We start from the raw sequence: 12901 nt of genomic DNA on the forward strand, positions 1-12901 counted from the left end.
TAAAAGTCGGTGTACAATTACTGGAGGAGCATGGGACGTGGGGTTCAGAGCAGTGAGTTGTCCCCTGGATGTCAGACCCCCAGTAACAAATGAGTAGCAGTGGATTTGGCAGCAGCTCCAGCTTGCTCCAGGGCCGGCGTTTCTACTGCCGGGAATGGGCCCTGGACAAGCTGCGACGCTACCTGGACACCCGCTCTGTGCCGGGGCAGCCGCCCGGGCTGCTGGTGACGGGGGGCTCCGGCGCAGGGAAGACCGCCTTGTGCACCGAGGTGGTGTGGCCCACCTCGAAGGCAGGACTGGCAGTCGGGCTGGCACCGCGCTGCCTGGCCTACCACTTCTGCCAGAGGGAGGACCAGAGGAGTACGGTGCTGTGGAGGTTTGTCCTGGGTTTGGTGGAACAGCTGAGGGCCTCACCTCTCCTCTCTCCTGGGTATGAAGAGATCCTCAACAGCCCGTCTGTATCCTCTGCTCTGGAGCCTCTCGCCTGTCAAAGAGACCCCGATGACACCTTCAAGAGGTTTGTATCCCATAATTTCAAAACTTATTTTGTACTTTAAAAATTCTCAAAGTGAGGATGTCACTGCCAATTATTTTTTATGTGAAAATCACATGCTTGATCTGAGGAGGGTTGTTCTTTATTGAAGCAGATTTGAGGGAAATGTCAAGGATGCCAAATGAGAGGGAGAGGAAAGTTAACGAAAGGTAACAAGCACGAAACCCATCCACACGCTCGGCATGTGTGTGCACGTTCAAGAGTGTGGCTCGTTCAACGCGGCAACATTTATGTGTGGTGTCACAGGCGGTAAATGTTGGTTTTGTTGATGAAAGCACAAACAAAGTTACGTCCAACATGTGTCAGCAGGCGAACACGTGGTTTATCAGATCTAGTCAGAACTGAAAACCTGTCCCCCAAGTTCCTTTTTGTTTTGTAGGTGGTCTGTTTCAACATTTGATTGTGGCTACCAAAAACATTCAACGTTTGTAGTCATGCTTGAAGATCATAATGCTACACAACATGGGTGATGTGAATTTGCCTTCAGTTCCAAGGGCACTAAAAAAGAACGTGTAATATGGTATATTAATAATATGGTGTATACCATTAGACTAAAATAAGATATTTTGCTTTTCTGCATAGACCTGGGTGGGTGTCTCTTGATGATCTCTGTATATATGTATTAGGCCAGTGTGGGCAATTTTGCAAGTCAATGAGAAGGACTGCTGTATGATTTTAGCATCAATGTGATAAGACATTGATTTGTCAGGTTTAATTCGATCGATTGACAAAACACACACTCTTCTTCCAGGTTATTTTATCCAGAAATAGTTTACCACTTTTTTATTTTCAAAAAATGTACCATATCATAGATATGAATATCACAATATAAAATGACATATACTGTGATATCACCTACTCCTATACTATATTGGTATATACAGGATAACACAATATAGCATACGTATGCAAAATCAATACAATGAACCATGTTGCACTGTTTGCTTGCTGTACACGTCACGCAATGACAAAAAAAGAAAATCTGATTTTGTTGTTTTAGATATGATAACATGAAATAATTCCGCTGGAAGTTGATTAACAAGAATATTGAATTATCGGCCCTAGCTGCAATATCAGCAACACTGTAATACAACACCCATATACACATTAAAGGCTGCCCACTCTGCTGAGAAAAATGAGTGTCAAACACAGCGGCTCCTGCTCATGTTGAGGGAAAAAGATTCATGAAAGCTTTAAGGCAGCACATATTTTGTTCTAAATAGAGGAGATGCTCTGCAGGTGTTTAGACTGTCAACAGACAAAACGAGTTTCAAAGCCTGTAAATGTAAAACCATGTGGCCATCACTGAAGCACAGAGAGGCCCGGACAGTCACAGGAAAAAGACGGTAGCGGCTATTCTTCCTCGTCTTATATTTATTTCTCCTCTCATAATGCAGCCCATTCACGGCGCACACAATGGGCCTCCAGTGTGAATGAATGCTACAGTGTTATTTACGACACAACATCCTTTCAGAGAGGGGAGGAAAAAAAGAACAAAGAGGTGAAAAATGCCTCCAGTACCCCAGTGACCGTCTCAGCACCGGTCAGTGAGGTCACCCTCCTCTCCAGGACTTTTTTCACTCTCTCCCGGTGTGTTTACTCTGCGAGGAGTCTGAGCCCTTTTACACTCCTCCTGTGTTTGCTTACCTCTGGTGTGAAGTACCGAGCTGGATTCCACATTCCCCTCAGACTGGCTCACAGCCAGCCGCTGTTTGTGTTTGTAGCTCTTGTGAGAGAATGTGGCTGCGGGCGAAACGCTGCCATGTGAGAACAGCCGTTGACAAACTGATGAAACACGGGTTTGAATTGGCAGTGAAAGGGCGTACATGGGACGTATGCCTTGAATCAGCTGGTAGCTAGCTGTAGTCAGCAAGTCATTAACTCTGCGCTGAACTTTTATGTGGTGCTGTTGCCTCTGTCTGAAAGCAACAGTTACATTTAAAGTTAACAAAGTTGGTCTCTTTCTGTGAACTTCAATCGTAGCTGAAACTCAACGAATCATAGCTGCAGAAACAACTGGATGTCTTTTTGTTTGATCCTTTTGGTTTAACACCTGTAGTTCGGTTCAAATGGGGGGCGGGCGGCGGCGTTATCCATTGTTGCCTTTTAGTTCGTGTCCATTTCATTTTTAACACTAGCTTAGAGTAGTTAACATATATGAGTCATGGAAAGACAGGTCCTTACCATTCTATCTGCTCTGGTGTCGCAAAGAGCTCGGTGCTGACATGCGAGCATAAATGTTACCATGGTTACCAAATTACCTTTCTTATTTATCTATACTGTACATATGTTCATATTTATATGTCTTATACAAACAGTTTGCTTGACAGTTCAAGATCAGCAGATGGGTGAAATAGTTAAGCTTTTGAATTCATGCTAACGTCTCATAAGTATCACATGACCCTGTGCTTGGCCCACAGTCTGTCGCTCAGTATTAGTTATTGCTGCCTGTCTTGTCTTTTGTCTGAGGCTGTCCTGGTTAAGTAAAGTTTAAATGAATATTGAATGAAAGAAGACATTAACAATGCTGTGATGCTATGAAAGGACTTTTACAACCAGGTCGTTCAGTTTAAATTGATCTTTAGTCCTGAACTCAGCACAGTAGCAAGGTAACGCATGTATTATGTTATACCATACATTTCATTACAAGTAAACTCAACATGTTTTATATGAAAATGCATGCAGCTACAGGTAATACAGAATACAATAGATAAGATAGACACCCAAACATTGAATAACAGTAAAAAAACCTACAAACATAAACTGCAGACATGTACAGACACATACACACAGACATACAGAGTAGTACAATAACCAATAAGCCTGAAAAAACAAGTTTTCAGTTTGTTTGTTTTTTTACGTGGTCATCAGGCAGATTGTGGCTCTAAGGGAACCTCCTAATTATTGGAAGTTTGATTGCTCACTTCTTCAAGTCCAGTTAAAGCTCCAGATCAAAGGTCACCCACAGGCCCGTGTCCAGGACTATGTGGGCTGAAGGGAGCGGAAATCCTCAAGCAGCAATAAAAGGTTCATTACACTTCCTCCTCCGCAGAACTGAAAGTGTGCCCAGTGAGGGAGTGTCGCTTTAATCAGATGACTAAATCACACAGAGGTATGATAAGCTTGTTGTAACCCAGATGTAGCCCTCATCCAGGGCAGGGTTTAAATCTGCTTTTAATTGCAGGATACGCTCAGTGATATAAACCAAGGCTATTGTGTAAGGTAATGTATTGTGGTAATGAGATGATTCACACACATTAAGGCTTGGTCTGTAAATATCTTCCGAAAACATTCCTAGATTGATGTGAACCTTTCTTACTGAAGAAATGTTCTTGGTGTGACCATTACTATTCTCCTGTATTGTCTTGTATTCCTCATAGGTTTAACACTGAAACAAGTAATCAATCAAAATAAATTCGATAAACAACTATTTAAATCTGTCATATAAAGCCAGATCAAGCAAAAATGCCAACATTCGCTGCCTCTCAAATTTGAGTTGAAATGGGGAGCTAATAGTTCATTTCTGTGTTTCAGAACATGGTAAATGTAGTAATGCACAATTTCATGAGAGTAGCTCAAGTCTAATTAAGGATGACTAACTTCTGTTATGTTGAAATTTCATACCCCACTCCCTACGCATATGTAAATCCCTGAGGCTGATATTTTGTAGTTGGCCTCAGCACGTTCAGTTATTGACCCTGCTGTTTTTAGTTACTCTTTCAACTTCGCAGACATCTGTTTGGTTCATTTGCCAAGCTTCTGTATTATAAGCTGAAATTTTCAGGCATTTCTGGCACAACAGCTCTGTTTACAGATTGCACGACCTCTTCCTTGTTTTTTAAAACACGCACAGCATATTCTGCTTTTACAAGATTTGGAAATGTCGCTTGATTTATATTTTTATTATTAGACACCAGAAACACTCACGCAAAATACCCACAGACTGAGGCTGAACATTTTTTTGGGGTATTTGATTTTTCAAAGATTAAAGGTTTTTTAGGTTTTCTTAAAATCCGGTTTAAAGAAAAACCTTTTAAATGACTAACGGTGACTGAACCTTCTGGTCATTCTTAAACATAGACATTAACACTAATAACAGCACACACACAAACACACACCCTGTGGTTGTTGCAGGATAATTGACTTGAGTTCAACCTCTGTGTGACTCATTCTTACCAGACTGCTGTCACAGGCTAATCACTGTTTGTCACCTTTAAAACAGGACCCCCGTCTTTAAGTGTAGTTCTGTACAAATCTCTGCTAAGTAGAACACAGAATTAAACCAGACCTGGTACAAATATATTTACTAAACTTGTTGTTGACTTTTGGGTTACTAAATGTGGTTTATGAAATGGAGATTCAGTATGTTGCTTTAGGTAAAGTGGTGTGTATTTGTCTTTTGGTTTAATGTCATTTTTATAGAGTTATATTTTTAAAAACAGCATATCAGACATTCTTGGAGATAGACCAATAAAGACCTGGACTTAAATCCATCGTTGCCCCTCGTGTTTTCACAGTCCACCAGCTTCTAAATGAGTAAGGTGGTGGTCAGTAATCAAATAGCTACTGCTTTACAACCCTCTCCTGACCTATGTTAAACACAGGTCTGGCACTGCTTGGCTTTGTTAGATCAGGGTGAACATGGGTTTCTGTAATGACAAGGATTACCATACTGTTGCCATAGCATTATTATAGATGTCAGAAAACAGAGTTGTTTTTTGTCTTTGGCTCAGGCATATTTTTCCTGCAGCCCCAGTACCCATCTGGTAGTATCAGCTTTGTTCTCAAGAACCTCTGCTTCCCGCATACAACTTGCACTTTCATTATGAAGTGTTCATGTTCCAGCCGCTCTGAACCTCATGTTGACTGCAGTATTTCATTGTCCTCAGATGAACTTGCCTCAGGTCTTAAGTCTAGATGTATAAGAGCCTGGAGGTATGACTGGGGTCCAAAAAAACCTTTGTTATCGGTGCTCCTGCGATGGGTTCAGGTCTTCGTTTCTCTATTATCTGATGCATAAGTCACAAACTTATTTTGTTAGTTTTAAACATGTGCTAAGGTTTGTTAACAACTTCAGTGATTATGCTGAAACTGTTATTACTATTATTATCATTGCTATTATGGTAAATGGTTTTACAGTAGTGTAGGTGAGAAGAAACATGCTACATGTTACAGTGAGGAGGTTTAAGGGTCAGAAAATGAATATAGTCAGTGGAAGGACCTCAGAAGTATGTTAGAATTGTGTGTGTGTGTGTGTGTGTGTGTGTGTGTGTGTGTGTGTGTGTGTGTGAGCCCACGTGTGTGTGTGTATGTGTGTGCGCCCAGGGTGGAGCAGGACATTTCAGAAGTGCCATTAACCTGAGTCACCATCAGATCAAAGCAGGCTGTGGGTGCTGACTGGGCTCTTTTAAAGGACAATTACACTGTTTAGCATTGTTTTACTATAATATATAGACAGTGTTGTCGCAGTAGAAGATACAATATTTGGCATTTTTATTCCCTAATCACAGCTGTGTTTCAGTGTTTCAGTGCTCGCAGTAGACCACACACACCGAAATGGACAATCAAATGGTGCAATATCTACATCTCTCTATGTGCAATACAGTATCATTTCCTTACCATTCTTTCTTTCGTTCTGTGAATTTGTAAATTATAGTTGTTTTTTAGTTTTTAGTAGCGTTTTTATAACGGTCTTTATTGTTTTATTTATTATATCTTGATTTTCTACTTATGTCTCTGCTATTGCACTATCCTGTGTGCTGCTGTAACAATGCAAATTTCCCCGCTGAGGGGATTATCTTATTTTATCTTATCTTAAAGGTTCCAATTTCCATAAGACAAAACGCCATCCACTACAGCAGTTAAACAATGTTCGGCTCTCTATTCAACAGGTAAAAGTTTACAGCCTGGTTTTAGGGCTCTGACAGTTGACAACAGGAAATGTATTACATCTGGGTGAAATTCCTTTCGAGTATTTCTTTTTATTGTTGTGAACTGACTGTGTGTCTCAAAGCCTGAGGGGTATGATGAGATTGTTTCTAAAATAGATGAAATGGAAAACAAAAGCAAGAGTTTGACCTGCTGTGTTCATCTGTGATGTAATTACACTGCAGTCAATATGAAAGAAAATGCTCACACTGGTACTGTTACTTTCAACTCCCTCATCTGCCCACGACTCCTGCATTTTTTTACAAGGCCGTCTTAAATATAATCTCCTCTTTTGTGTGTCTGTCTGTCTCTTTCTCACATGCCCTTAGAGCAGTGTTGGGACCCCTATTTGACGTTCCTCCTCCCGCCCAGACTCTGATGGTGTTGGTGGACTCCCTGGATGTGGGATATGGGGCAGGCGAGGGATGTGGGAAGAGCGGCTCCATTGCAGAGCTCCTGGCCGCCAATCAACACCTGCTGCCTAGCTGGCTGCTGCTTGTCTGCTCCGTCCGCCGCCAAAACAAGGCTGTGTGCAAGATGTTCTCAGGTATGAAGAAGGAATAACTTGTCTTAAAGGGCGTTGCACTTTAGATGAGACACACAATAGATGAGAAATTTGTTTTTGAGATGAAAAACGCTTGTAGTTTTATTTTTTTACTTTTTATTCCTACAGCGAAGTTGGGGATTTTACCAGTAATCTAGCAGCCAGTAGTCCATCATACCTCTAATCGCCACAACTTCCACATTAACCATGCATCCAGTGACCAAGTAACTGCCACTTAAGAAGTACAATTATTTAGACTTACATCAGTGGATGGAAATCAAAAGATGTACAGTGCTGACCTTAATAAGATAGGGATTACCATCAAAGCTTTTATGTAACTAAAGCAAAAAGGATCCTTGTAACTCTCTTGTTAAAAGCTGGTACTAGCTTGATATAACCAGAGCAAGGTTATACACTACAGCTACATTTTACAGACAAATTATAAATGAGGGAGGGAGGTGTTGTTTTTTGGCAATGGAACCTGATGACCAAATTATACAGTACTGTATGTATCTCCTCTTCTCAGGTCAAAAATCACACTTTTTTTAACTCAGGTATTCTCAAATCAAACACTTGTGCAATAGACCTACATTCCAAGGGAAAAGGAATACTAGATGTGCCTACAACAACACTAGAACAACATGCTGTTGTGTCAAAATAAAAAAAAAAACAGACCAAGAAAATACCACTAGATGGTTGTTAATACACGTACCAGAGTGATAAAGAAGTGGAAGGACGGGTCAGGCAAGGCAGGGAGAGTAAACAGGAAGCAAAATGCAGATGAGAAACTTTAATACTATTACATCAATAGATCCCAATGATTTAAGCATTCTTTGGGCCATCCGGCCAAGTTTTCAGAGTACCAGATGGTGATGATCAGTGGGAGACACAGAGAGAAAGGAAACAAAATGACATAATGTAGGACTGAAAAAGTCTATGCCAGACAAATATCCAAAACTTTATTGGATTTTTAAAACCTGCACTCTATCCCTTTCTGTGTTCAGGTTTTCGTAAGCTCTGTCTGGATGATCTGCGGAAGCCCCCGCCCGTTCATGACGTGCAGCAGTACATCCTCTGCCGGCTAGATGAAGAAGCGGCACTTCGCCGTCAGCTCACCCCTGACACGGCTGACATGCTGAATCTTCTGCACATTAAAAGCGGTGGCTGCTTGCTGTTCCTTGAGCGTGTGCTGGATGGTGTGGCAGGTGCTCTGGTGGGTCTCCGGGAGATCCGGGACATCCCTGGGACTCTCAATGGCCTGTATCTGTGGTTGTGCCAGAGACTGTTCCCCCGGGGGCTCTTTGTCTATGTCAGGCCTCTCCTCAATGTCCTCTTGGCTGCCTCAAGGCCCCTTACACCCCAGCAGCTATTCACAGCAGTGTGGACACATGACACCTTGCTAAGCCTCCAGGACTTCCAAAACAAGCTCCGAACCCTCTCTCCTCTCCTGATCGACGGCCCTGGGGGCACCAAACTACTTTTTCATGCCTGCTTTGCTGAGTGGCTGATGGATGTTAAGTATTGCACACAGAAGTACCTGTGTAGCAGAACAGAGGGTCACAGTATGCTTGCCATGGCTATGACTTTGCAAGGACCCCACCTGGACATTGAGGACACTTGCCAGCTAGCCACACATTTAGTTTGCTCAGGTCATCATAAAGATAACCTCTCATTATTGGCATTGTGGATGTTGTGGGCAGGTGTGCCTGCACTGACTTCTGGCGACAGTAGTGCCCTCACCACATCCTTAACCCAGCCTCCTGTTCTGGTCTGTCAGGAAGCTCTTCAGCTGTTAATGAAGAGTGGGCTCTTCTCTGCAGCCTTTTTTTCAGATGCAGACCCAAGTGTTGGACTGCATTGTATTGGTGAAGAGGGAACTAGTTCACGACAGGAATTTGAAAGGGAGCTGTATGTCAAGAGGCTGCTAGACAGTGGGGTGTCTGTAAACCAGCCTGGTTCTACAGATGGAAAGACCTTGCTTGCCAATGCAGCCCAAGAGGGTTCTGCTAATGTAGCCAAACTTCTCCTGACACACGGATCTGATCCACTGGAAAGTGATCATCAGGGTCAAACGCCACTGACTTTGGCTGCCAGGCAGGGTTATGTCAAAGTGTTGTCTGTGCTCCTGGAATGGGCAAAGAGCCAGGTGCCAGAAACTGCAAAGCGGATGATGGAGCATGTCGACAATGAAGGCTGGACAGCTCTGCGCTCTGCAGCTTGGGGAGGACACAGTGAAGCAGTCCGGCTTCTGCTAGATGCAGGAGCAGATGTGGATGGATGTGATGCTGAGGGCCGGACTGCTCTCAGAGCTGCTGCGTGGGGGGGTCATGAGGAAATTGTCCTGACCCTGCTGGACTATGGGGCACAGGTTGACAAAGCTGACAGCAAGGGCCGCACGCCTCTTATTGCTGCTGCCTATATGGGACATCATGAAGCTGTGGAGATATTGCTGGACCACAATGCAGAAGTTAATTTAGCTGATGGAGATGGGCGGACTGCTCTGTCAGTCGCTGCCCTCTGTGTCCCTACAGCAGCAGGGGTGAAAGGTTATGGGGAGGTAGCAAGCCTGTTACTGGAACGTGGAGCAGATCCAGGACACAGAGACCATGATGGAATGACACCATTGCTTCTTGCAGCCTATGAGGGCCACGACGACGTAGTTGAGCTTCTATTAGAAGCTGGTGCTGATGTAGATGAGACCGCCGGCCCTGATGGCAATGTCCCTGCTGCAGCTGCTGTTATTCCCCTGCTGGCAGCTGCAGCAATGGGCCACATGAAGACGGTGTCACGACTGCTTTTCTGGGGAGCTGCTGTGGACGCCATTGATTGTGAAGGCAGGACGGCACTCTGCTTGGCAGCGGCAAGAGGGAGCGTTGAGGTTGTCCGCGCCCTGCTGGATCGAGGCCTGGACGAAAACCACAAGGATGACCTCGGCTGGACTCCACTGCACGCTGCTGCCTGTGAAGGCCATCGGGCTGTGTGTGCTGCTTTGACAGAGCGAGGCAGCATGGCGCGTGTTGGAGAGATGGACATTGAAGGACGCACCCCTCTTATACTGGCTGCCCAGGAAGGTCACTGGAGCACTGTGAGGCTGTTGCTGGACAGACGTTCACCCATTGACCACAGGGCGTATGATGGACATTCTGCCTTGAGTGCCGTCCTCCTGGGGGATCATGCTGAAGTTGCAGAGTTACTTATGAGGCGAGGGGCGGATACTGATGTCCGGGATGCAGAGGGAAGGCCTCTGCTCTACCTCCTGGTGTTAGAGGGTCACCTTGAAATGGCTACTCTCCTCATAGAGAAAGGGGGTGTACCCCTGGAGTCTCGAGACTCTGAGGGCCGCACAGCACTTCATGTAGCTTCCTGGCAGGGATGTGTGGAGATGGTAGACCTACTTTTAAAGCAGGGGGCAAACCCCAATGCACAGGATACAGAGGGGAGACCAGCAATGCATTCAGTGGCTTGGACAGGACATGTTGAAGTAGGACGTCGTCTCCTAGAAGCCAGTGGTGTCAATATAGACCTTGCTTGCCATCAGGGGGCAACAGCTCTGAGCATCGCTGCCCAGGAGGGACATACTAACATTGTTGCAATGCTTCTGGAAAGAGGTGCGAATCCTAATCACATGGATAAATATGGCCGTAGTCCAGTCAAAGTGGCTGGGAAACACGGGCACTTTAACATTGTCAGGCTCTTGGAGAGCTACGGAGCCAAGCCATATGTAGGCCTGTTGTCTAACTCTGGTACTTTTTCCCCTGTAAAACCCAACAAGATCCTCTCCTCGGGCATCTCTGAGAGTAATGGAGGTGAAGTCACAGCCACTACCTCCTCCTCTTCAGTATCTTCGCCCGGCTCCACTGCAGAACGATTCCACTCCATGCAGAGCTCCCAAAACTCATCTACTTGCCACTCATTGGCCACGGTGCAGACAGTGCCAGCTGACAGCCTCAGCTTTATTCAGCAGATCCAACAGCACTCACTGCCCCGTAGTCGTAGCCGTCCCTCCACGCTACCCCCACCAGGGGGCTCAGACATGGGCAGCTTCCATGGAAGCAGCCAAAGGCATCCCAAAGGCAGCTCCCCTCCCACTGTTTGCACAGTCACTGCCATGGTGCACAACCGTGAACTGCCTCAGAAAGGCTTGTCGTCTGGACTTGAATATCACGACAAAATGAACCAACAAAACTCAAACTTAATAAAAGCAGAAAGGACTACTTGTGCTGGTGGTAAATGGCACTCAGTCATGGCTTCCCTTGGGATAATGCCAGGGCAAGACAGCCCTGCAGTAGGTGCTAAAAACAGGGAGAGTCCTCCTCTGGGCTACCCATATAGACTACAGAGCCCACTTCAAGGGGAAGCATGGGATTCTCTACCCCAGAAGAACATTTTGTCACCTGCGTGCTACAGTTTTACCCCAGTCCCACCTTGTAGTGCCTTGCCAGAGGATGTTATGGTCTCTATGACAACCGCAGACCCGCAGCTTAATCTGAAACAGGCCATTAAACTGCAGTTTGAGGGTCCTACCAGTGCAGCCTTATACAAGAGAGAGACACCCCTGTGACTGGCACTCCAGTACGTGACCAAAGTTAGCTATTGTTACACTTCCTTCAAACGTTTTTCTTTGACTTTGTAAGATTTGTTAATGCTGAAACAATTAGTTAATCAACAGTAAAAACAGTGATTTAAAGCAAGTGATTATAAATAAATAAATATAAAATAAATTCTAATGACAACATCTGTGTTTTAGGAGGAGTTGGACATTTTTGCAGTTCAAGGAGAAGGCGGTGTTCACCGTGTACAATGACTTTCTGGGTTCAGATGAGAGAGGAAGCGATGACTTTCTCCACCCCCATTCAGAAAACCAGAGGAAGAACGAACTGACTGACATCAAAGCTTACATTCCTGCCTTTCCGTTGCCTGTTGTGTGTGTTGAGCAGGGCTCTCACAGACAAGATCATGCTGATTAATTTAGTGTAAAGCATAAATATCTTCATTTTCAACTTGGACCTTAATTTGCCATTGTACTGGGGCTTTGTTAGCTCTACAGTGAATAACGCTGCCTATAGTGGGAAACAAGTGTCTAGGTAGGATTATGTTTTAAATTATTTTTTTTGTTAGTAAAGATCCCTTTTTTAAGCAGTAAACAACCTTGTTTAAGAGCTTTAAGTTTGTGGCTTGATCTTTATTGAAGCCTTTGATATTTACTATAAACTGGCCTTCATCCCCCATAGGTCCACTGCTGACGACCAAAAACAGTTTGCAGAAAAGCAAGCCTACCAAAGCCTGTCCCAATGCGGGGTTTATGATACAAACGATAAAAGACAGCCAAGTTTACTGAACCAGCTTGGCTCGCTCACAGAGTGTCTGTGAGCAGGCAGGAAGGAAAGTGAAAATTGGAACATAAAAACTGGACGTGGGAGGGTTATTAATTCCAAACTTGTATGTGGTTTAAAGACATTTCTAGTTCTGCATTTGATTAATATTTAATTACATTCATTCATTAAAATGGCAAACAATGCCATAAAATAGTCTACCTCTGCTCTGTTTGCTTATTTGTGAATGTGTGTGTGTTTAATGTCAGGGATAGCTTCTGATGTGGTAGCATCATGCAGAGATGAAAGTCGGGCCGATGGAATTATAAAACCAAGCGCTTTTGAACAATTTTGAAACAGGAGATAGGAGGGCAGACAGGTCCAAACGTGATATATCCTCCACTTTTTTAATATGTTGTGTGAAACCTTTTGGGTATTTGGACCTCTCTGAACTGCATTTTCCAAGTGTACTTGCATGAAAAAGCACAGGTGTGCTCTATTTGACGAAGGTCTAGTACCTGAAAGGCTATATTGTTTAATATTTACGGTGGACATAAGTGCACA

The 12901-nt window shown here is 44.2% G+C and overlaps 1 protein-coding gene across 1 annotated transcript; it reads left to right on the plus strand.

The window, feature by feature from the left end:
* Nucleotides 1-369: 369 nt before the first annotated feature.
* Nucleotides 370-12556, plus strand: ankrd50l (ankyrin repeat domain 50-like). The gene is made up of 4 exons (XM_070914495.1): nt 370-517; nt 6816-7028; nt 8030-11597; nt 11773-12556. Exons 1-3 carry the CDS (start codon nt 433-435, stop codon nt 11584-11586), a joined length of 3855 nt encoding a protein of 1284 aa, XP_070770596.1. The 5' UTR covers nt 370-432; the 3' UTR covers nt 11587-11597; nt 11773-12556.
* Nucleotides 12557-12901: the final 345 nt, after the last annotated feature.

The sequence above is a fragment of the Enoplosus armatus genome, chromosome 11 (assembly GCF_043641665.1).
Source record: "Enoplosus armatus isolate fEnoArm2 chromosome 11, fEnoArm2.hap1, whole genome shotgun sequence".
NCBI classification, from domain to species: Eukaryota; Metazoa; Chordata; class Actinopteri; order Centrarchiformes; family Enoplosidae; genus Enoplosus; species Enoplosus armatus.